A 24,696-nucleotide genomic window follows, 5' to 3' on the forward strand; every position below is an offset into this window, starting at 1 on the left:
TTTCTAGATAATACACTGAATCTAGATAATATACATCCTGGACAGGTTTATGTGTGGTACCACTCAAAGTGATGAGCTACAGTCCATGAGATTATGCCCAAGATTTTGAGTGAATTGCTTTATAATTGTCTCAAGGCTGCAAATATTTCTGTTGCTCATTGAGCTTTTCTCACTATGCCTTTCCTTCCACTTAACCTTCTTTTAATATCTTGCTTACAGAAATCTGAACAGTTAGTATTTCAGCAATGACCGTTTGTGGCTTTGATGTCAGTCACTGTGGGATAGCTGTGAAATCAATGGTCTTCCCCGAGATTCTGCAGCTCTTTCTACTTCACTGCATTAAGAGTGCTGTTCTGCAATCTACCAGTAGAGGGCAGAGCAGCCCCCTTTTCACCAGAAATTGTCATAGGATTCAAACTCAGTTTTGTCACATGACTTTTATTGTAAGTAACTGAATCAATTTCCTGGGTTATCAAAATCAGACAAGTCTCACATCTTATTAATAAATAACTTAAATTCTCAATTTTTCTTACTTTTTTTTTTTTAACAATTGCACTTTTAAAAAGAAAATTTCTTAATTTTTATATACACCAAGTAAACAGGAAATCTAAACCAAGTTTTCCAAAAATTAGAACGAAAAAATATTCCAGTGAATTAAAATACAGTGTCCAGTTATTATTAAAGAAAAAAATATTTATGGAGAAGAGAAGCTATGACAACCCGATTCGGAGGATTAGAACTGATGCCTTAGTTTTAGTCTTGGGAAGGAGGAAATGGAGGGCAATGTTTGACCTTACGTTACCTTACATTCATTTGAGCTTCTGCTCAGAGCAAAGCGTCTTAGATTCGGAGCGTGCTGCTTTCTGCCTTCTGTGTGGGCCCACGGCTTTCTCTGCACAGACATAAGGCTCCTTTTCTCTGATGTGACCGGGGCTTACGCTTCTGTTCACACTTTGTCAGAGAGGGCTAATCAGCTAATGAAACGCTGACAATAAGGGTGTCATGTCCTGTTATAGGCATAAGCATCAACTGCTGCCTCACTTCCCTTCGTAAGCAAGAGGCTCCAAGAGTTGCTTTTTCTCAAACTGCAGATTTCAAAAACTCAAATATGTCATTGGTTTAATCAAAGATTAATCTTAGTTTTGAGCTCACTTTAAAGATTAATAGATAGCAAATTTGAAAATGTCTGAAAAGCTGGGTGGGTTAGTTTATGTGTCAGCGACATCAAGGTTATGGTTGGTGACTGGTGAAAATAACCCCCAAATCATATTCCACTGAGGGCCCTAAATAATCTTAGGGCAGTTCTTTATAGCCAATAAAACACATCACTTGCTTCTTAAAGCCATTCAAAGTACTGAATCAGAAGATGAATGACTATGGATTATTCTAAATAAAGGAAGAAAAGGAGTGCATCTCTAATCACCCTCTAATGAGTCTTTTACAGCAAAGTCCAATGGTAACTGCAGGCGGCTTTATACAAACAAAGGCCACACAAACAATTTAGAAAGTCTGAAATAGATTATTACTATGTCAAATTAGTATAATTGTTCTAATGGATAAACATTTTGTATGAAGTGGCAGAAAAGCAGAGTCTTGATCTTGGTAAGGCTACAATTGTATAACAACGTCACACCTCTGCCCTTGTTTAAAAGTTATTTTGATGCTAATCATGAAATGACTGACAAAATGAAAAAATAGCTGATTTTGGTTCTTCTTTCTACATGATGTAAAAGTCATTTTGACAGATTAAATACCAAACCACAGCTCACTGTACAGAATAAAGAACAACTAACATCTGCTTGTTTGGGATTTGTGTTTTACACCCTTTGACTCTTTTGTCTTTATTTGCACCCACAAATAATTAGTTTTGCACACAAATTAGTTGACTCAATATATTTTAATATACAGACAGAATTGCATATGAATACATATAATTAATAGTTGATATAGTATTGTACACATGTAAACCAAGGCAAATGTGTCTCCAAAATACACACGTTCACCGCTTTCACTGGGTTTTCCCCAGTAAATCTCCCAAAATATTACTTGTCCTCTCAGCTGATAAATAATTATTTTTATTTTACATAATTACATCCAACATCCAAAGTCGTTAGTAGTCAAAGTATCCTCCATCCGGCTCGCACAGCCATTCTTTCCAGCTCCTCGGTTCATGACATCTGTAGTAATTATTAAAGTTCTCCATGATACCTACTCACAGAGAGCAGTGGGCAGCACAAGTGGTGAATGGGAGTCTGTGTTTGCCACCAGGTACATCCCCTGTTCCATCAGTCTGTGCTGCTTATTGAGGCGGCTTCAACCTAAGAGGCTTCCCTCTCTTACCGGAAACCTTTGATCTCACTTTGCTCACTTCTTCTTCTTACTATTTTGCCATTTCTCAGTTTCACAGCCCTCGCTTTTTCACAAAGTCCCAAGATGTGCATTTCAGTGTGCGACCGTGTTGCATCAACAGGAATTTTATGCACACACATCTGCAAATCAGTTGTATATTGAGTTCACACGTTGAACATAGCTAGCATAAGGCTCCACTTCCTCCACATCCTCCGTCTGCTTCAAAAGGAAACAAAAACAATATATATATATATTTATATATATATACATACATAAAAAGTGGAGCAAAGTGCAGAAAAAACACATTCACTGTAACACTGATTAGTGGAGATAAAACACCTACCGGAGGTGATTTGGATGATGTGTCTGTCTGTTGACATTGTCTGAAAAAAATCACATCAACAGGTTTAGAGATGTAAAAAACAGAAACATTAGGCAGAAATGTTGATTTAATTTAAGCTAAAAGGAACTCATTACCTCAATAATATTACTTTCTTTAGTGCATAGATAGAAAAACCTGCCACGAGTATGAAGATTATCCCAAAAATAGGGAGGAAGCACAAAATTTGAAGCCCTGAGGTGAGAAATCAAACATGAGTTAATGTCAGAAATACTTCCTAGTGACGCGTATCCACAACTCCCTGTTTCATATGTAACGTATTTGAAATGTGTACAAAGATAAGCATTTTTAGTTAAGAAACAATCCAGCATTAACTTTCTATACAATGTACTATCATCTTTGAGTAAGACAAGGTGCCACGGATTGATTGGACAAGTCATGAGCATCACTAATTAAAGTCGTCATATGTACCACACTAATATGATGCTGCTTTCAAATGTTGCCGCAATCTTCCAATAACATCTTTTAATCTCTTGCACCTCTCTGTCTGTACTGATGAAGATTAACTGATCAGAGGGACCAGAGGAATGACAATTCAACCCTTTTGCCTATTTATTCAACTAATATCTATTTGACCCCATTGTCCTCTCACAGATTTTGTTTTGAGCAATGAAGTTGAAAGTAAAATCTATGCCAGATTGTTCGGTGCATCATGAGCAACACGCATTAAAATGACAAGACTTGACGTTTCTATTTAGACCCTCATATTGTGTGATTTTAAAAGATTGTATAGCATGATGGTTTAAGCAGAAATTAAATACCACTAGTATAAAGAATATAGAAAATAGGTGAATTAAGCAAAGAATAAATAAATGACAAACTTAAGCTGAAAAAAATTCTATCAAGTCTTATTCAGCCTAAAGAAGCCTGACCTCTGAATTTGGGTATGAAAGTCTTCTCCCGCTCCCAAAACTGGTGCTGGACAATGCAGGTCAAGTTTTCTGGATCAATGTATTCAGGGACCTCCAGCTCACTCTTTACTGTTACAAATCCATCTGGGTCATTCTGCTGTGTCACTGAGTGATTTCCTATGACACTCCAGCTGATGTTGGCAGCAGGATTCCCTCTTTCAGCTCTGCACACAGCCACAATCTTCTTGTCCCTTCGCTCTAACCAGGCAGATACAGCAGGAGGAGCTGAACAGGCAAAGACCAGAACAGATTGTTATTGTACCTCAACAACATATTGCTTCAGTTCCTTACAAAAATACAAATGTATTATGTTTTACTACTTCAAAATATATTAAAACGTAAATAATTAAATCTTTATGTTATCCTCGGTGACAGTAATACTGTGTATGAAAATGCTATGTAGCATATTTGTGCCATTCAGGTGCTACAGTGTGAAATTGCACTGTGTTCTGTCCTGTTATGTGCTTGCTACAGAATGATATGGTAAAATACATAAATATAAAGAAACTGTGTTCACACACTTTACCCATGAGAGTTATGTGATAAAAATATTAGCATAAAGTGATATGTTTAATCAAAACACACTTTTAAGGAGTTAATTAAGTTCTTACCTGTGACACCCACTGCAATCTTATAATTTTCATTTCCTCCTGTGTAAGCTGATTCACACTTGTAAGCTCCAACATCACTGGCTGAAAAGTTTGGGATGTGCAGGAACGACTGATCGGTTGAGTTTTGTATTGATTTTCCATCATTGCAGGTGTTAATGTTTTGACCCTCATTGCTAAAGGAGATCTTACAGGTTTTGTGTTTCAGTTCAATGTCCCAGATAACAAAAATTGCCTTAGTCTGAGTCCTGTTGCTGCAGATGAGTCTAGCATCGCTCCCAAGATTGAAGACTGCCTTTCTGTTAACTGCAAAAAATAATAACTCAGATTAGTTTTAGTGATTGGGGAAACTAAATGTTTTCTCTTTTTTTTACTATTCCTATAGAAAACAAAACTTTTACAGATTTACTCATGTGAAAATGCTAGATTTCTTTGAAAAAAATGATTCTTAGCAGAATATAAATACTGTATTCGAAAATAAATTGAAAAAAAAGGATCAAAACACATGTTGTTTTTACATTTGTCAGTTATTCTTTTCCTAAAATGTTTTACCGAATGCACATGAGCAGAGAAAATCATAAAAATATCAATTTACCATAAACTTTCAGAGGTGAAGTAGTTGTGTTCACAATGATATTTGAGTTAGTAGTTCCTGAGAGAGATGAAGATAGATGTTAGGGGAACGCTTGGTAACACAGAGGGATTTTAGGTCAGTATTAGCGATTAGTTCTGAAATATTCAGGCAGAAAATGAACAGGAAAAAAAATGTTGGTTAATTCATTTGATCACATTTTCAGCTTGTAAAAACATAGCAAATATTAGAAGTGGTGAGAAAAAGAGTTGTCTAGGAAATTAATCTTCTTTAGAGAACCGGAATCAAATTAACCAACAACATTGTAAAAACAGGCATCAGTATTATTTTTAATCAGTTGTGGTTATGATTGGAATCTGCACTTTAGAAAACGTTTGTGGCATTACTACAAACCAAAGAAATTGTAATGGAAAAGTCAGAGCTCACTACAAACACATCTGCTGTGTAGTCATAAAGGCTCTGATGTTTGTTTATTTCTGACAGCAAAACAGTAGAGTACACGGTGGGGTGGTCAAACCACAACGTAGAGACCCCCTCAGTGGAGAAAAGCTGCATCACTGTGTCACCCTGATCTGAGGACTCAGTTTCCACTGCAGAAGCAACAGGCAGCACGCCGCTTGCTCATTCAGAAAACACAGGCAAACATTTTCCTACTTCTGTTATGGAACAATTAGTTTTTTCTCTTGTCAGTTTTTTGTCCCACGACCATGCATGTTTACTTTCCAAAGGTTGTCTACACTGTGACTCATTTACAGAAAAATCTCTGCCTTATTCTTCCAAAAAAGAAAAGATTTAGTACGTTAGCAGTAGAACAGCCTTGTGACAACATACATTACTGAGTAAAGAAATTAGTCATAAAGTCAGTTACAAACAAGCGTCCTGTGGACTAAACTCTGTTTTTGTGTTAATTAAAACATACCGAATATGGTTTAAAAAGATAATCACAACTAAATAAGATAATTTTAAATCAAACCTGGAGTCATGCCCCTTGATGCGGTGAAGAAGAAGATCAAAATATAAATCCACGTCATGTCTGATCTCTGATTTCTTTTTTTAGCAAATGTCGTTGCAGTAAAAGCACCAATTCTTCAAACCATTGCATCAAGCCAAGATCCTGTGGTAGCTCTCGTGCTATTTCACTTTCCTTCGACCTTTGCTCTGAGGTTCGACTGAAGACGCTCCACTGCTTCATCCACACAAACTGAGAATCCTTCACATGCCTCAGGAAAATGAGGCTTATATATAAAATGTGTGACTAAGCTAATCCCTCCCCTCTTCTTTTTCTTTCCCCCTCTCCAAAACTGCTTTCCACTCAAACATCTGCCTTTTTTCTCCCACACAGAATGACGTCTGAGAAGTTAAGACACCAGTTTCCTTTCTTGTTAGTCACATGATCGTGTTTTTTCAAAGGAGATTGTCAAACATAAGGCAGGCAAAAGCAAGTTAAAGTTATTATTTTATTTTGTATTAAGGTTCCAAAAATATTTACATGCTTTTTTAAATTTTCTTTTTTTTCTTCTTTTGTTTATCTGTTAAAGTAAGAAAATTCTTGATAGGAACTAAATGTAAAATAGATTAACAGAGTTCAGTGAAATAGATAATTATTTGCAAATATAAATACATCCAAGTGGCAAAAATATGAGAATGTTGAAGATTATAAGATAAATCTGAATCATACCTTAGACAGGATGTTTTTGTTGAGTTAGACAGCAATCTGATAACTGGAACACATTATCTTTATTTAAAAAGGTAAATCATATAAAAGTTTGACTTTTAAAGTCAAACACACATTTATGTCTAAGGGTTTAATGACAGATGATTAGGAGTTTTGAAATATCAAGGTCAGTCCTAAAACTGTCTCTAAATATGTTCAACTTCACTCATTGAGACCAATACAACTGGTTTAATATTTCGATACTTAAAGATTGTCATTACCCCAAGAATGGTGGTGGGGGGGAAAGTTATCTTCAAAAAAGAAAAAAAATGAGTGTCAAGAACAGCTGAAAGGATTCACCTCATCAACTTATGTAAACGAGAGCTAAGAACTGGTGTTTTCTCAATAGAAGAAAGTCAATTCACTCAAAATATAATATACCAGCTGGATCTCGAGGATTTTTATGGATATGAATGTGAATTTATTGAAAGAAATAATAATAAAAAAAAGAACTAAAACCTTCAGTTTCACAATTTTAACTATGTCCCACCAATTTTAAAATATTGGTGGTTATGTCACGCTTTGGGCTTGATTGGCCTTTACTCAGTTAGAACAGATGATTAAATTTCACTAGCAAATTGTGTGTGATGATGTCTCCTCACCCACCTGTGAACTTAAGCTCAACAGAAACGAAGGATTTTTTTCTTGCCAAGAACAGTTTCCAGTTTTCTTAGAAGTCTAATCTTTCGACCTTTGAATCGTTTCCTACATACTATGACTAGAAATTTAAAAATACTGTATTCAGATGGTCTGACAAGGATGAGACAGAAAATGAAGTGATTACAATAGCATCTTCATTTGTGTAGAATCGGTCCATGACCTTTATCTGATTAAGCATAAAAGAAGTTGGGTTCAAGTACATGTGGTTGTAAAAGGAGGGAATCTATATAGTGCTTTTATAGTCATACTAATCACTCAAAGTGCTTTATAATGGAGCTACAGTCAACCAATCGCACTTACACATTTTGGGGTAGGTGCCTTGCCAAGTGGTACAACGCTGTGAAACAGCAGGAAGCTGGAATCAAATCAACAACTTTTAGATTGACAGACTCTACCCAATTAGTCACAATCGCCTCATGATGTGAATATTTTAGAAGGGGATGTTTTAGGTTTGATGCTGTGAATAAATCAGACAAACATTTTTCAGTATTTGATGGACCAGAGCTGATTGTCCGAATCCAAAATGGTGCTGCTCTAGTTATTGTCTTTTTGCAAATGATTGCTTGAAAGTCCTGACCTTATTCCAAGACAAAGCTTGTGGAAAGACCCGAGGGAGGAAACCACAAACAACCCAAATTTCAGTCTGATCTGCATGTGGGGGGAAGGGCTGAAAGGTTTTCTACGATCCACAGTGACAAAGAAGGAAGCAGAAACTTAGCTCAGATAAACTCATAATAGGACACACAAACTACTGAAAGCAAATAATTTATTTTCCATGCCGCAAACATTATAGATTAGACCATTTTCCTCAATAAACAAATTACCAAATGTCCAAAGTATTAATCAGAAATGTATTATGTTTGGGTTAACATAGATTTAATCCCTTTTTATATTGCTACAGATGGATATTGTCTTATTGGATAGATGAGGAAAAAATTATGTCAATTGATAAGCAATACGAAACTGAAAGTTATAGAAAGATGCTTATGAACTGTGGTTGAGTTTGATTATATTGGTTAAAACATCCTGACTTCCCATATCTTCTTATGTAGGTTAAATTTTCATCCCTCCTATAAAGACAAAAAAAAAAAAACAGACGCATTTTCAATGCATTTTACCAATCTTACCAAACATAATTTTATTAATGTAACTTTATGTTTTTTAATTGACAAGGCCCCAGCAGAGTTTTTTATCCACTTTTTAAAATCACAGTGTTTATGCAACTAATGTGTTATATCCCGCAATTCAAAAACTGATAAAAAATAATGAACTATTCAAGAAACAAAAAGTAATTTTTCTCAGCAATCAGAAAGTATTTCAGTGGAGAAATTGTTTTTGCTGAGTAGGTGCAATGCTGAGCTGGCTGTGGTCTCATATCTGCTGGTGTCAGAACATTTTGCTGTTTAGGAGTCACGCTGAGCTGCAAGCATGCAATGTTAATGTGGGTGCAGGCATTGTACTGTCTCTGCGTAGATCGCAGATTAATAACTGTCAAAAACAGACGAAGTAGTCATTTTGTGAGTGAGCGGTTAGGGTCTGTAAGCAGCATGCGGACTTTGTGGTTCATGATTGCATTTGGTAATTTGATGTTATGGTATTAGCTGTCCTATTTAAGATGGAAATGGAACATGAATTAGGCTTTCCCTTTTCGTCTCTGTTTGAAGGCACTTATTTTCAAACTCTAAAGACCAGCATGAAAATTAGATGCACTTTTTTTGCAAAAGTGGCTTGCTGTGCTAAAAAATGGACTGCTGTGAATCACTTAAGCAAACCTATTAGAGCTTTACGCTTTGCAATCTCAACAGCAATGTGATGAAGTCGCATCTGTGAAAATCTTGGCAATCAGGATCCACGAGAAGTTGCTCTTTATAGAAGGTCTAATATTAGAGCTGTTTATTTTACACATGAGCATTTCAAATTCAGCTGACTGTGAGTTGTCATGCTGCACAAAAAGGGAACTGGGTCTTCCACAGAATTGCAAAACCAAGCGAGTCACATCGCTTTAGTCAGCTGTGCTATCTAAACATCCAAACCTAAAAGTTGGAAGAAAACCATCTGAAAAGCTGGTATATAAACTCTAAAAACATGGGAAAAAAACATGTTCCCTTAGCTCACATTCTATGCGTATAAATATGTGCTCCGTGGACCATTTCCCTTTGATAAGAGCAACTTCCTGTTGAAGCAAAATCAAGCGTTTTTATATACCCAAAATAACTGCCTGCTCTTTAGAGCGAGGATATCAAAAAGCTACACCAAATGAAACAGCGTGTACACTTTTTAAACTGTCTCTGTTTGCCAGTAAATTACTCAACGTTAGTTGCAGTTATTTGCTGAATGCCGAAATAATGAGAGACATAAGAGAATTTTTTTTTTACTTTTCAAATGAAAAAGTTTGTAAATATTTTGTAAATATGACTTGGGTGAAATGCTTGGTCATATCCTTCCAAGAACTTCTGCTGTAGTTTCGGCCCATTCCTTCAGAGAGAACTGATGAAAGTGTGTCACGTTTGTATAGACTGCCTTTCACAACCGTTTTCTACTCTGCCCTCGAATTTTCTATATGACAGAGACCGAGCTTTTTGATTGCCACTCCAAAACATCTTCATACTTCTAGGGTCCATTCACATCAGCCCTGTTAGTCCACTTTAAGTTCGTTTGTCTAGACTCTAGAGAGTCCAGTTCGTTTGGGTAGATGCGAATGCGCATCAAACTCCAATACTAAGAAAGCCGACCCTGATCCGCCTAAAAACTTCGGTCTCTGTTCGGACGCGGTTTGAATGCAGTGTGACTGCAAATGAATCGGAGACCGCTCCAAAAGCAGGAAATTAACTACATTGCAGGCCATTCTGGTCAACATATTATTCTCTCCACTCTGTGGGTTAGCGTAGGTGTTGTGTAAGTTGCTATGGCAGCATGTCTGTGTGTAGAGCGAGGAAAAGCAGAATACAAATGGTTTCAAGTTATTTTAAAGACTAGTAGCATCTATTAGAAAACACCTGGTAGAACTCTGCATTTACTAAGCGCATCGTACAAACCATTTCTCGGTAAAACGGACTATTTTCTAACAACTGTTTTGTGAATTGCATCACTCTGTTCTCCAGCAACACCCACCACAACATGATGCTGCCACCATCATACTCCACAGTTGGAAAGACTTTCTCAGACGTCCAAGTTAACGCCAACTTTAGTGATGTCACACCCCTAAAGTTGCCATTAGCTAATAAGACTGGTTTCACTGTGAATAATGCAGTGTCTTACGAGCTTCAGTTTGCATCTCCACAAGATTTTAGCTTTAGTTCTTGGGGTTGAGTCACACATTTTACACCTAAACACTGATTTCTCAGAGAGACAAAACTCTTCCCCTTGATGAATTGCCTTAATGCCTTGACATTTCCACAGTGTTTATATTTGCACTTGTTTGAATAAATAAAAATTCCACCTCATGAAAATTGTATGCAAGGATTAATCAGGCTTGTGAAGGTAAACAATTATTTTTAATATCTTGACTATTATCATTTGACTTCCCCATGTTGTTTTGCTAAAGAGTTAGTTTGTGTTTTTTAAGGTTTTGTTAAAGTATTATCTGTAGTATTTACAGTAGGTGTAGTAGGACGATGTCATATCACTGCGTACTAATTAACATATCACCTGCACAACTGTAACAAAATCCAGAAGTGAATTTATTCTTGATGAAGGTGGAGCAGATCAATAAGTTTCAGCTGATCTCGTGAACTGATACAGGCAACTGACTGAACCAACTTAGCTTCACATAAAAAGATGGATGTTATCCTACTAGACAAAAGAGCACCAAACATTAAGGCTTCTCGAGAAATTATAGTTATATAGTCAGACATATAGTTAATATGTCTGAGGATAGCCTTCAATTGCAGATTTGAACACTTTCAGTTCAAGTTTAATTAAATTTCTAAAATCAGCTAAAACATGCAATTAAATCTGATTAGATGTAAGCCGGATGTGCTATGATCTATTTTATTTCCAACCACTTCACTATGATGTGACTTCCTCTTACTATAGGTAAGGAAAAAATTACGAATAACTTCACATAACCCTTGCTTCAAACAATTCAGAACTAATGTTTTAAAATAAATTGTTCTTGCTATCTCACATCTTACAGATTAACCTTTAATCAGAAACTTGCAAAGCCATGACATCATATTCTGGGCTTTCTTTACTTGTTTAAAGGCATGATACTCTTAGTATAAGTAAACATTTGAACAGAAAATTTTAAATTCTCTAAATAATTCCTTCATTAAATATTCATCTATAAAATATTTAAAAGGTTACATAATTTGGTAATACCTGAGTCTGAAAGATGCCAGGTTTAGTCTTATTTATTGCTAGAAAGTAAGGAGAAAGGTTTTATGTAGTTTTTGATTGTCTAGGTGCCTGATATGACCTTTAGATCATTCCATGGAAACATGTTGCTAAACGTTAAAAGGTTTTCAAAAGACTCATTTTAGGAATTGATATCAACATTGAGCGTAAAGGATAAACCATAATTCAGATCAACATGACGATCTTTAGGTTTATTATCTATTATTAAATGTCAGGTTACTTGAAAAATTAACATATATTTTCCTAGTCATAAATATGCATACCTTATAAAAACTGCAGGAAAATAAAATATATATCAGGTTACTTTGGTACATCGTTATATTTGAGTCATTTCTAGAGAAGCACAATTAAACAGCCTTCTGAGCAACTTAGGAAAAACTGCAGAGCAAATTCACCTTCAGTGATTATCTCTTAAAATGGTTCTGCCTCGCTAAACCACACCATGATAAAATTCAGCTAAGTTTAAATAATGCTAAATAATGGTGATTTGCAGTACATGTCATCTCAAGTCACTTTGCAAAAGAGAAAAACTGCAACTCAATCCAACCACACAGACAGACTCCAAGTCATTTATTCCTAGCTGATAGTTATTATTAAACAGTGCAGTCAAGTTCACTTTATTATTCAAATTTATTAAAAGATTTTCAATCTCAGGAAACTCAGCGGCATGCTTCACGTCTTTGACTTTGCAGCTGTCCCTCATTCTGAGCGTGCATGTCAATCTGTTTCTCGTAATTTTTCGATAGTATCGGTTTTAACCAAACATTTTTAACTTCCTTTGGCAGATAACCAAAGGAACAACTAGAGATTTGGGTTCAGTTGTTATTTACTTTCTCTAAACGTCTTTGTAACAGTGTTACAGCTTAGATCTTGTTAGTTTATATTTCTACTTCTTAAAAAAAAAAAGTTGTGTTTTTAGGAATTGAAAATAATCTATGAAGATGAAAACTTTGTCTCTGGGGTTTTCTGCTGAATAAATAACTAGGCTTTAGTTGCAGGTAGTATTCACAGGTTAATTACAAGGAAATGTTACATCCTCCATTATAATTCTTTTAAATAAAGAGTTTAACAGTTCAAAACTGACCACATCCGATGGATTCTTGCGTTGAATAAAAGTTTAGTTACCTGACAGTAAAAAAAAAAGTGCAATAGAACAGAGGGTTCTGGTGAATACTGGTGGTATCATTACAGGTTTCTTCTGCTTTTGGGTCAATGTCATTGAATTTGTCGCTGTATTTCGAAACAAAGATAACCTGAGTAAATATAATAATGCAGAAAACATTGATCAGAGCCATTATCCACAAGTGCAGAAAACGTTTATCAATGGTAAAACTTCCCACGAGTGGCAGGCCAACCAATTCTGCTACTAAAAACAATTAACCTTTGATTGCAATTATAATTTGTTGATGTAGACCTACAAATGTTTGTTTGTGACATTTAATGTGAATTAAATACATAACTCGAGAATTTTTTTCTTTCTAATTACTCCCTCCTTTCAGAAATCTGATCTTCGAGAGTTGTTGCCATGACAAGACTGACCTGGCCTGACCTGGCCATGTCAGGCCAGGTCAGGCCAGGTCAAAAGCCTGATTAATTTCCACACTTGCAAGTCAACTGAAGTTGCTCAGAGAGGTACTGACTGCATTCTTCATAGACCCTTAAGACAATCAAGGGTATTACTTTGTTCGACTTTGTTACTTGTGATTTTGTTCAAGTAACAAAATGTGACAGCGGGGTGATTTTATAGTCTACAGATGACGAAGCCTGGGTGTGAAGCGCATGCAAGCAGCCAACAAACCAAACTGTTGACAGTTAGTCAAAATGTCACCATTAGAAGTTTCCATAGAAACACCAGCAGACTTTATTTACTAGCTGCCTTTCAATTAAATGAGACAAAACACAACCTAAGTAAGCCTCTGTCACTCACTTTTCACAATAGACTTCTACTTTCATCGGAGTCAGTACCGAAGACAGGAGGAGACAGAAACTGTTGTGGCTCTACAGATGAGACATCTGAGGGTTTCTGGCTTTAAAAACTTTCCAGCCCATAACTTCACGGTAACTACCGTGGGCAATTCAGATACTGTACAGGTTATCAGGTTTACAATGAGGTTAACAGGAGCATGCTGTTGTGGGGGACTAAATTTGTTTTTCACACAATATCCTGTCCACCCTACCTTTTTCTGTCACGGATGAAACGGAAATGTTTGTCACATTTGTTTGTAAGAAGAGGTGGGAGGCAAACAGAAACAGACAGTCTGATTACAAACAAAAAGAAAAACTGAATATTCTGCTGGACAGCAACACCAAAAAGGAGTAGAAACATAAAAAATGTAAAAGACACAGAAAGTCTGATAACTAAAACAAGACTGCAACATTTGTACAAACAGGTAACATTAAACACTAATGTGTGATGCTGTTATTGATGGACATATTCATGATGTTTGTGAATTAAGGTGTAAACGACTTGCTGGCATCCAACTGTCTGGTTACATAGATTTTCTTGGTCTTACTTGCAGGGGTCTCAAACTCCAGTCCTCAAAGGCCGCAGTCCTGCAACTTTTAGATGTGCCTCTGCTGCACCACACCTGAATAGAATAATTAGGTCATCAGAAAGGCTCTGGACAACTGATCTACACAAGGAGGAGGTAATTAAGGCATTTTGTACCTGTGGCACATCTAAGAACTGCAGGATAGCGGCCCTCGAGGACTGGAGTTTGACACCCATGTTCTAAAGTTTTAAACTCATTGCTGTTACTGAATATATTTGTCACTGAAATGAAGACCAAGATGGATGGATTTCATCCAATCCAGATGGATGAAATCACAGAAAGACACTTTTACTTTGACTAAGTCAAACTTATGGATTTTTCCTTTAAAATTATGAAAATGTTCAGGATGATTTTTTTTTCCTGGCTCTTTTCCATCCATTTAATTTCTGTCTCCAGCGATGAATAATTTTCTGTCAGCGTTTATAATATTAGAAAGTTTTGGATAAGATAGGAGAAAAAAAACTGACGATTTTAAGAAATTGCTGGAAGTTGCTCAATCAAATGTTGCACTTTGATTGGACTTTAAAAAGCCTTCCCAGATTTTGTCTGTTCATGATTTTTTGTTGTATGAGTCAGTGGTTGTCCTGGATGGTTTTAGTTCAAAATTACTCAAATTACCCATCTGTCGGGAATGGAAAGATTTTACCCCCCAAAAAAGTAGAAAAGACCCTGCAACACTTTTAACTTGAAAATAATCTGAATTATTTTTGCTTTAATATGCTTATATAGATAGCAGTCCTCTTTATGAACAGATTTCCAAACGTAAATTAAAAACTCAGTCAGAAAGTCAGTAGATGGGTGACATTAAAACTGTTGTCCAATCATTGTTAGATACAATTTATTTCTTTCATTAGGTTAAAAAAGTACAGGCCTAACTACAAGAATACCAAGACCTCTGTGAAAATCCTGCTCCAAATAATACAACATTTTGGAGATAGTAAAATAGGACGGACTTTTAATGCGTTTCAATGTTACAGAAAAAATCACAAGTCTCGAGCTGCTTCTTCCTTTGTGTCAGGCGTCTTTGCCTTCTGACATCATTTTTATTATTCCTATTTTACAACAACAAAAAAGATCATACTGTGATCTTTTTAGCTGACATATTTGAGAACTTGAGATGCCAGGAAAAACTGTGTATGATGAAATTGTTATGACACTAACATAGTGATACATTCAGTTTTAGGACATGTTTCTAAATTAGCTGATTTCAGTAATAACGCAGTCATGTGACAAATTGTTTCAGATAAAACAAATAAAATGCAGCACATTTATCAACAAGCTATAGGATAATAATTTGCTGCCAGCAAAAACTGTGTAAAACTTAAAGTTATAGTCTATTAAAGACTTGATGAACTCAAAGGTAAAAATAAAAACAATCCCTGCAGCTACACTGCCCCCTTTTGGTCATTTTCATTTAACACATCCTTTTGGTTAACTGATTAAAAAGAATATTTTTTCCCTAGATATTTGTCATTTTTGCACAATAATGTTGTAAAAAAGGTTGGAATCATTTGTTTTAATACAATAAGCTTTAATTATTGACCATATCATTGAATAATGAAATCGCCAAAGAGAAATTAGCTTAAAGGTAATTGAAAAAAACAAACTGAAAATCTCTATGCTCTAATTAGATGCTTTAACATGATATAAAAGCTAAAAATTAACTTCAAGTAGAAGAAAAAAACAAAAACAAACAAAAAAAAACCATATTAATTTGTGGCTGACAGATCTTCCTGGCTGGAACAGGAAGAGAAATTATTTCTTGGATTACTTACTTTTTCTTGCTACTCTGTTTCAAGGCTAAAAAATTATAAACTACATTCCCAAACTGATGATGAGGGTTATCCACAGTTAGAGTGACACATTTTAGTCATTGCTTTGTATACCAATTGACTAACGAGAATTCTAAAAAAAACAAAACAAAATATGTTGCACTGGAATGTAAACAGATGAAAATATCATCACAGATATTGACACAGCAAAGAGTTAATAACATGCATATGAACTGCAATGGCTGTAATTGACACAAAGAGCAGCAGGGGGAGAAAACAGCATTGCCCTTCGTCAAATAAATCATTTTTTATAATTAATGTAGAAAACAGGTGAAGAGGTTGAGCCTATACTTAAAGTCAAAGATTTTCTTGATGGACATGTATGATGTGACGAGGCTGTTATGAATGAGAACTTGTGATAAAGACCAAAAACTCCAGTTTGGCCAATTCTGTCACCATGAACATCCATTGCTCTCCACTGATTTTATTTTCTGTTCCACAGATTCTCTTCGTATCCAATATCATCCAACATGAATCAAAACAATGGCGCGAACACAGTTTGCTCCTTCTGACCAACAAATTTACACAGTTATTAACACAAAAAGTGACACCTTCTAGCACAAAAATGGCTGCCGTGTCATGGTTCCTGGTGATGAATTGATTTATGAATCACTGCAGACATCTCCTGCCAAAAAGTTATAAAAATTGAAGAAAATGTCAACAAAAATATTTAATTGCCTGTGAGTACAGTGCAGTATTTAAGTAGGCCACTCACCGTTTTTTTAGAGCAAAAATCAATAATCCTAAAATAATTATGATGAAAACCACAACAATACGTATCCACTGCGGAAACTCTGTTGACAAAGAATGAAAGTTTTTTTAACAATATTTTCAAACCCATCACCACTGCATAGATATTTACAAAGAATAAATATCACTATAATAAATAATAATTGTCCATTGATCACTTAACATTTGTATCAAAAGAAAACTTGATAGTATCATTCAGTGCAATAAAGCAAAACTGACCTCTGAATTTGGGCATTAGAATCTTCTCCTGCTCCCAAAACTGGTGCCGGATATGGCAGGTCAAGTATTTTGCATCAATGTGTTGAGGGATCTCCAACTGACTCTCTACAGTTACAAATCCATCTGGGTCATTCTGCTGTGTCACTGAGTGATATAATCTGATACTCCAGCTGATGTTGGCAGCAGGATTCCCTTTTTCAGCTCTGCACACAGCCACAATCTTCTTGTCCCTTCGCTCTAACCAGCCAGATACAGCAGGAGGAGCTTAACCAAGAACGACAAGAAGGCATTAATATTGTACCTCCATAACATATTAAAAGGTTAACCACATTACAAAAATACAAAAGTACTGTATTTTAATAATTAAAAATACATTAAAAAGTATCATTAAGTTATCCAAGGTGACAGTAATACTGTGTTTGAAAATGCTATCTGGCATATATGAGACCTTGAAATATCAGCAAAAACTGTGTATGATGAGATAGTTATGACATTAATATAGTGATATTAGTATGAATTCCTATATTCAAAACACACTTTTGAGAAGTTAAGTTCTTACCTGTGACACCCACTACAATCTTATAATTTTCATTTCCTCCTGTGTAAGTTGATTCACACCTGTAAGCTCCAACATCACTGGCTGAAAAGTTTGGGATGTGCAGGAACCACTGATCGGTTGAGTTTTGTATTGATTTTCCATCATCGCAGGTGTTAATGTTTTGATCCTCATTGCTAAAGGAGATGTTACAGGCTTTGTGTTTCAGTTTAATGTCCCAGATAACAAAAATTGCCTTAGTCTGAGTCCTGTTGTTGCAGATGAGTCTAGCATCGCTCCCAAGATTGAAGACTTCCTTTCTGTTAACTGCAAAAAATAATAACTCAGATTAGTTTTAGTGATTGGGGAAACTAAATGTTTGGGTTTTTTTTCTTTTTTTTACTATTCCTATAGAAAACAAAACTTTTACAGATTTACTCATGTGAAAATGCTAGATTTCTTTGAAAAAAATGATTCTTAGCAGAATATAAATACTGTATTCGAAAATAAATTGAAAAAAAAGCATCAAAACAAATGTTGTTTTTACATTTGTCAGTTGTTCTTTCCCTAAAATGTTTTACCGAATGCAGATGAGCAGAGAAAATCATAAAAATATCAATTTACCATAAACTTTTAGAGGTGAAGTAGTTGTGTTCACAGTGATATTTGAGTTAGTAGTTCCTGAGAGAGAAAGAGTTGCATGTTATTGAAATAAAAATAAATAAAATAGAATTCATATTCCTTGAATTTCTTTCACTTTGTGTGACTTTGCAGCCAAAAATGTCAATACAAAATAAATGTGAATAACTGTGATATGAAAGAAAAGTGAGACAAGATTAAAAACAATTTTAAAACATAAACCTAAAATGTAGATAGGGTATTAATATGGATTCAGAACATTTTGCTCTCATACCTCAAAATAAAATCCAGTGCTAGCAAATGATATCAGAATTAACATTGATATTAAATAGAGCCCACTTTCATGTAGTTTAATCTTAGTTCAAAGCAGCTGTTCTGTGATGGTCTTAGAGGTTTGTTATAGAACACTTTTAAACAAATAGCACCATGAAGATGAAGGAATAAAGTGGAATCAGGTTTTAACAAAAACAAAACATTTTCCCCAAGTTTCAAAAATCTCACAGAGAATTGTTCAGTCCATCATCTGAAAATGCAAACAGCACGACACAACTGCAAATAACCGTAGGAAGGTTGTCTGCCGATACCGACAGAGCTGGCAAGGAGAACATGAAAATGAAACAGCCAAGAATCATGTCATAATGCTGGATGAGATGCAAAGATCCACAACTCAGGTTGGAGAATTTTTCAACCAGACAGCTATTTGTTCTGGACTCCATAAATCTGGTATTAAAAACAAATGTCAAGAAGAAAACCATTATCAAAAGAAACTCCGAAGAAGTTCAGCCCATGCAGTTTCTTTAAAATTGCATAAGAATATGATGAAAATATTTTTTGTGGTTGCCAACATCTACCTCCACTGGTGTTATTATCTTTGCTACATCCTTTTACTGTAACATGTCTCTAAACATGTTTTCAACAGACTGCAGAAAGTATATGGGATGTAGATTATAAGTACAATTTGCAATGCTCTGAATTTTCCCAAGAAACTAAATAATCGCATAAGTAAAAAAAAGAGAGATTTCAAACCTTCAGTTAGAAACCCCTCCTTGGACAAAAGAAATATCACAACATAAATCCACAATTTGTGCATCTTCTTCGGTTGTCTTTAGGTTCCTTTGAGGGATTGTTGCGATTGTGGTTCCAACACGTCAAGTGAAGCCCTACCGCATTCACTTCCTCTGTTGTCACGTCACGGATGGTACACCTACACAGGATGAATCTCGTGCCTAAAAACAGCAGTTTCATTTCCAGCTTTTTGCCTTATTATCTTCTTTTAAAGTAGTGTGACAACTGACAATAAAATAAGACAAACAAGCTCCCTCACTTTAAATCTCATCTTCCACCTGAGAGCCTTGAAGACATCGACGAATTTGTGTCTAACAGTGACAAGCAAAAAGTCCCTTGCAGTGAAAGTTTAATTAAGGCATTCCAAGCAGGCTTATTTATGATATGTCAGTTTCTTACCTGCATAATCAGTCAAAGCACCCTCATTAAAAGTTCCTGTGTAGAAAGACACTGCTTAACAACTGTTTGCTGTCAAACTGAATTGGCGATTTGCAGTTTCCATAAGAGTAAACCTTTAGCGATTATAGAGTTAACTGATTAAAGGAGTGGTGTGGTTACCTTCTCTGAGTTTTTTTGCACTTTGTGGTGAGTACATGTTGCAATGAGACATCTGTGCATTGCCCCAGAGAGGAGAAAATAGGGTAAATTAACTCAGATTTTCCTGTCCACTACCCAGAATTGTTTTCTACATAATGTGTGTTGATGAATACACTGTTTCTGCTTCTCAAATTTATATGAACCACAAGACTTCTTCAACAGCTATGTCTAATTTTTTCTGACAAAACAAGGAATGAATGACCAAAATGCAAAGTGCTATTTTCAGGGAAAACCCAACACAGCACATCACCACAAGTAATTCTTAGCAGCTTTCAAGACAAGTGACAAATACGTACGTGATTGTGTTAAAAAACCCTACAAAATAGTTGCGAAAAATGAATTTCTCTGTAATCCAAGTCAGCAAATCTGTCTGGTTTCCTTACTTGATAAAGAGGAACTTGGCAAACAAAACAAAAATCCCAAGCATCAAGATCAAAGTTTAAAAGACTTTAATAAAGAAAACGCGCAGTAGAGCGCTCAAAGAACAAATCCCTCTGCTCAGTAGCTCCACAGACATAGACAAAAATCAAACAGCTCAGAATGCTTTCAGTCGGCAAGTGAAGTAATAAAAAAGTTAAAAAGTTCTACAGGAAATGTGTTATTTCTTCACCAGCCTCTATCAGATAATTGATTAGTGTCAGCTGACCCCAGACCTTGGTGATGTTGGTTTATGAGTGTTTGAAAATTTTTCTAAAACTATGTATTTTGCAGAGTATTGGTCATATTGCTCACAGAGTCTTTGTTTCAGCTGATGCAGGTGAATTCTAAGAACCTGGATTCTGATTTGCAACATTCCTCCACTTTAATGTAGTCCAGAGGTGTCCAAAGTTGGTCCTCAGGTCCAGCATCCTGCGTGTTTTAGTTCTCTCCCTGGTTTAACGCACCTGGATCCAATGATGGCTCATTAGAAGGCCTAAGAAGAACATTGACATGCTGAAAAGGTTGGTGGTACCACGGCTGGTCGAGAAAAAAAAGAGACCATAAATGGGATCACATTTTATTTTAGATGCTGGGTAAGGAAAGATACTTTAATAAATCGCTCACCATTTCTTTAGTGCTAAAAGAAAGACTCCTGCTAAAGTTAAGATGATCACCAAAGTAACACGTATCCACAATAGAGGCGAATTTGCTGTAGGAGATACAAAGAATAATTAACACTGACTATGTTAATAACAATGGGAGTTCTAACTAAGAAATACAGAAATGTAAATAAACAGTTCACTTCAGTCTGCAAAACTCTGACCTTCTCTGAGTTTCGGTACCAGAATCTTTTCCTGATCCCAAAAACGGTGCTGGACAATGCAGGTCAGTTCTTCTGGACCGATGTCTTCCAGGAGCTCCAGATGACTCTCTACTGTTACAAATCCATCTGGGTCCAGTTGAGTTTTCACTGCAGGCTCTGAGCTGCCTCCATAACTCCAACTTAAATTGGCAACTGGTGTTCCTCTTTCAGCTCTGCACAGCGCCACCATTTTGTTGCCCTTCTGCTCCAACCAGGCAGATAAAACAGGAGGAGCTGAATCAAGGAAGGCAAAAACATAATTAAGTAAAACCTAATGCATCAATTTAAGAAAACTTTCAAGCTAACTATGACAAATTTTTGGACTGTTCTTTCTGAGGTCAGTAAATCATGCATCATATTCTTGTTTAGAGACATGTTTAGAGACATGTTACAGTAAAAGGATGTAGCAAAGATAATGACACCAGTGGAGGTAGATGTTGGCAACCACAAAAAATATTTTCATCATATTCTTATGCAATTTTAAAGAAACTGCATGGGCTGAACTTCTTCGGAGTTTCTTTTGATAATGGTTTTCTTCTTGACATTTGTTTTTAATACCAGATTTATGACAACTGTAGTGTCACATAAAAGTTAACAGTGGACGTCCTTTTTATTGCGGATGGTAAAAACATTGTCAACATTGTGTATCTACATGTTTTTGTCTGTTAACGTTCCTCAAGGTTCTTATCTTGGAAATTAATTTAACTAAAAAGGTCATTCTGAAGCTGCTACCCCCGCGACTTGACCCCGGATAAGAGGAAGAAAATGGATGGATGGTTGGATGAATGGTAATTAAAATACCTACCTGTCACAGCCACTTTGATGTCATAGTTTTCATTTCCTCCATTGTAAACCGACTCGCACTTGTAGAGTCCAACATCATCAGCTGAAACGTTTGGGACGTGCAGATACAGCTGACCAGTGGAAGTCTTTTGGAGAGATTTTCCATCTTTGCAAGAGTCAATACCTTTGTCGTAATTTACAAAGGAGATCTTACAGTTTTTGTTTTTCAAGTGCATCTCCCAGATCATAAATACAATGTCAGCCCTCGTCTTGTTAGTGCAGGTCAGGTTAATGTTGGTCCCAAGATTGAAAGCAACATCTCTGTTAACTGAGGAAAAAAATGTTGGTGATTAAATGGTTAATTGCTTAATATTATCATTTAAATTCATTTATTAAACATATGTTACTCATGCATAAACAAACACACAAACCACCATGGTGGGAAAAAACAAAATAACACAAAGAGAAGCCATGCATGCTCTGGAGCGAGCCATCAAGCTAGACAGAAAGGATCCCATCATTGCTGGGTAAAAGACAGATTGGTCATGACCAGCATTTCTGGGCCACATGTCTGAACGTTGTGTTCATATAAAAATCATAGTTCCCAGTTTTTCTCTAACACATTTTTCATTGTTAAGAGATTTTTCTAAGTTCATCTTCTTGCAGTCACCTCACAATCTCACTATATATATATAAATATAACAAAAGTGCAATGCATTCTCTCAACCTGGAAATGTAATGTGGAAAATAAGATACAAAGAAGTCTGGACTGTGTTGTTGATTTTTTAAAAGAAATATAATAGTAGACTTTTTTTTTTCTTCTTTTTCTTTACCGAATTTTGAAATAATGAAGTTCTATAACTATGTCAAAATTAAATACAGGTGCATCTAAAGGATTCCGAGTAATATTAAAATGTTTTATTTCAATAACTCAAGTTATTAATTGTAACATGGCATTTCTATTAATAACAGACTGATATTTTCAAGCCTTTGTTTCTCTTAATCATGTCGAGTTTCTGCTCATGCTGAGCTAATGAAAGCACAACATAAATAACTAGAAAATTGCATTAGACCACTAAAAAGCAACCTTCTTAATATTGTAACGTGGGCTTTTACAAAAAGAATGTGTAAACCTGCCTTATTTCTACAGGTACTTTTAGACAAACAAGCTTCATCGGAGCACAGATTCTGATTTCCTGATTTGTACCCGTTTAAGAACATGAACCATTACAGCCACAAGTTTAAGGTGTCAATAATCCAAACCTGCATCTTGAGACCATGCTTCAAACACGGAGATGACCACAGTATAAATCCATGTCCTGCACACCCTCTTTGTTCGCATTTTTTGTGTAACTTTGTCTTAGGCTTGCCAAACCTCAAAACTTTAAAGATAATCTGTAAATGGTCACATAACACCAAGCTGCTTGCATTTCCTGAGCTTTGAAGCCACCAGGTACACGCCCACACAGAATGACGTGTCACATCTGAACATATGACCTTACATTTTCCAGAAATATGCAAGAACACATTAGTCTAGCCAGTGTTGTAAAGTTTTTTTTTCTTAAATTACTAATATAATTATTTTTTAAAATAATTATTTTACATAAAAATTTGAAAACCTTTGTAAGAAAGTTTTGAGTCAGTAAGGCCCAGTGTGTTAATCATTTAGAGCAAAGGTTGCCAAAATCTATAAATGTAGATGAGGAAAAAGTGAGTTAGTGTTTGCAACCCCAACCTCCTTACAGTGGTTTCCTATATTATGCAAAGCCGAGTGTCAGATGTGATCTTTTTAAAAACTTTCCATCAAGTGAACTTGTTCTGAATTTACCAGACGGTAGACATCGCAAAGACCACAAGTGGGGAAAAGATTTAAAGTGCTCTATATTTATGTAGCAGCATAAATGCTACGCTGCCAATTTCGGCTGCTGCATATAAGCAGGTCTCCACCTGCCACGAGGCTGTTTGTTTCGTGACGTCGACTCCATCTGCTTCCTTCGTTTGTTAAACTGTGCTGGCCTCCTTTGCTGCACCTCCGACATCTGGACCGATCTGTCCGTTTGTTTGTTTGCTGGCGAAAAGCTTCACTGCATAGGCGGAATTGTGGCTCTGTTTATCTGGCAGTGTGGTAACTTACCAGGTCACAGCCTCCTGATGAGTCTCTGATCAGCATTACACTTGGATTGACACTCGTTGCTGTTTTGCCTATAAAGAAATGTTTTAACCCTCCTGTTATGTTCTTTTCTGCTGTACAGCAATAATGTTCATGGGTCAATTTGACCCAGGGAGTGTTTAATCATGCATTACCAAAACATTTTTGTATCTGATTATTAACTAAAATACTAACCATTTCAATCAATATTTGTGCAATGGTGTTTTTTTATTTCTCAGAAATTACAACAACTTGCTCATTTACTCATTTGAACATAAAAAAAATTAATTTGCATCTTTTTTGTCCACTGAAAAAAACCTAGACACAAAAAAATAATAATTTCCTTAAAATTGATCTTTGGTCAATTTTTTCATATTACACTTTTTTTTTTCAATGGGTGATCTTTATAATTGAACTTGAGACACATATACTGTTCAGGGTCAAATTGACCTTCTGATTAAAATCAAGATAAATGAGTCATGTAGAGAGTATTTATGTTTTCCTCCATATCTGCTGAGTGTCACTCAGTGTGGGTGAAGTTTGCCCACAGGAACAGAAAAGGTTCCCATCAAAAGTTGTGTGAACACCTGCTTTCTCACAGTTTCCTAGTGAAGTAAAGAGAATAGTGAGAAAGTGGGCTTGTGTGTGTCAGAGTAGGGGTGTGTGTGGTGAAATATGGTTCAAAGCTGCAAGGAAACATGTA

General features: G+C 35.8%; 3 protein-coding genes across 5 annotated transcripts; all 3 read right to left on the reverse strand.

Annotated features, from left to right (window-relative positions):
• Window positions 1-1,843: 1,843 nt before the first annotated feature.
• On the reverse strand, window positions 1,844-6,131 carry LOC106699628 (cell surface glycoprotein CD200 receptor 1-like). 3 transcript variants are annotated; one of them, XM_023336531.1, is made up of 7 exons: window positions 5,834-6,131; window positions 4,864-4,920; window positions 4,272-4,574; window positions 3,622-3,885; window positions 2,827-2,923; window positions 2,693-2,732; window positions 1,844-2,565 (listed from the first exon to the last, which is right to left on the reverse strand). In XM_023336531.1, the coding sequence occupies exons 1-7, from the start codon at window positions 5,889-5,891 to the stop codon at window positions 2,497-2,499; spliced, it is 888 nt and encodes a 295-aa protein (XP_023192299.1). In that variant the 5' UTR covers window positions 5,892-6,131; the 3' UTR covers window positions 1,844-2,496. The 3 variants fall into 3 exon arrangements, with proteins under 3 accessions (XP_023192299.1, XP_014324374.1, XP_023192300.1); XM_014468888.2 differs by having other exon boundaries at window positions 1,845-2,568; window positions 5,834-6,130; XM_023336532.1 differs by lacking the exon at window positions 4,864-4,920 and having other exon boundaries at window positions 1,845-2,568; window positions 5,834-6,129.
• Window positions 6,132-15,019: 8,888 nt separating this feature from the next.
• On the reverse strand, window positions 15,020-19,248 carry LOC106699625 (cell surface glycoprotein CD200 receptor 1-like). Its single transcript, XM_014468857.2, has 6 exons — window positions 19,144-19,248; window positions 18,103-18,159; window positions 17,503-17,805; window positions 16,944-17,207; window positions 16,690-16,768; window positions 15,020-16,599 (listed from the first exon to the last, which is right to left on the reverse strand). Exons 1-6 carry the CDS (start codon window positions 19,205-19,207, stop codon window positions 16,584-16,586), a joined length of 783 nt encoding a protein of 260 aa, XP_014324343.2. The 5' UTR covers window positions 19,208-19,248; the 3' UTR covers window positions 15,020-16,583.
• A 1,029-nt stretch (window positions 19,249-20,277) lies between these two features.
• Window positions 20,278-23,258, reverse strand: LOC106699626. Its single transcript, XM_014468858.2, has 6 exons — window positions 23,108-23,258; window positions 21,867-22,172; window positions 21,023-21,295; window positions 20,824-20,908; window positions 20,704-20,736; window positions 20,278-20,284 (listed from the first exon to the last, which is right to left on the reverse strand). Exons 1-6 carry the CDS (start codon window positions 23,184-23,186, stop codon window positions 20,278-20,280), a joined length of 783 nt encoding a protein of 260 aa, XP_014324344.2. The 5' UTR covers window positions 23,187-23,258.
• Window positions 23,259-24,696: the final 1,438 nt, after the last annotated feature.

Source organism: Xiphophorus maculatus, chromosome 7 (genome assembly GCF_002775205.1).
Source record: "Xiphophorus maculatus strain JP 163 A chromosome 7, X_maculatus-5.0-male, whole genome shotgun sequence".
NCBI lineage: Eukaryota > Metazoa > Chordata > Actinopteri > Cyprinodontiformes > Poeciliidae > Xiphophorus > Xiphophorus maculatus.

Excerpts from the sequence above, each read along its gene's own strand:
- LOC106699626 (XM_014468858.2), bottom strand. The coding sequence starts at position 23,186 with ATGCGAACAAAGAGGGTGTGCAGGACATGGATTTATACTGTGGTCATC. Across the intron at positions 22,173-23,107 it reads AGCATGGTCTCAAGATGCAG|TTAACAGAGATGTTGCTTTC; the intron begins GTTTGGATTATT and ends TTTTTTCCTCAG. Across the intron at positions 20,737-20,823 it reads CTTTTAGCACTAAAGAAATG|CCGTGGTACCACCAACCTTT; the intron begins GTGAGCGATTTA and ends TTTCTCGACCAG.
- LOC106699625 (XM_014468857.2), bottom strand. The coding sequence starts at position 19,207 with ATGCACAAATTGTGGATTTATGTTGTGATATTTCTTTTGTCCAAGGAG. Across the intron at positions 17,806-18,102 it reads TTCACCTCTAAAAGTTTATG|TTAACAGAAAGGAAGTCTTC; the intron begins GTAAATTGATAT and ends TATTTTTTGCAG. Across the intron at positions 17,208-17,502 it reads GATTGTAGTGGGTGTCACAG|CTCCTCCTGCTGTATCTGGC; the intron begins GTAAGAACTTAA and ends TTCTTGGTTAAG.
- LOC106699628 (XM_014468888.2), bottom strand. The coding sequence starts at position 5,891 with ATGACGTGGATTTATATTTTGATCTTCTTCTTCACCGCATCAAGGGGC. Across the intron at positions 3,886-4,271 it reads GATTGCAGTGGGTGTCACAG|CTCCTCCTGCTGTATCTGCC; the intron begins GTAAGAACTTAA and ends TTGCCTGTTCAG. Across the intron at positions 2,924-3,621 it reads TTTCATACCCAAATTCAGAG|GGCTTCAAATTTTGTGCTTC; the intron begins GTCAGGCTTCTT and ends TTCTCACCTCAG.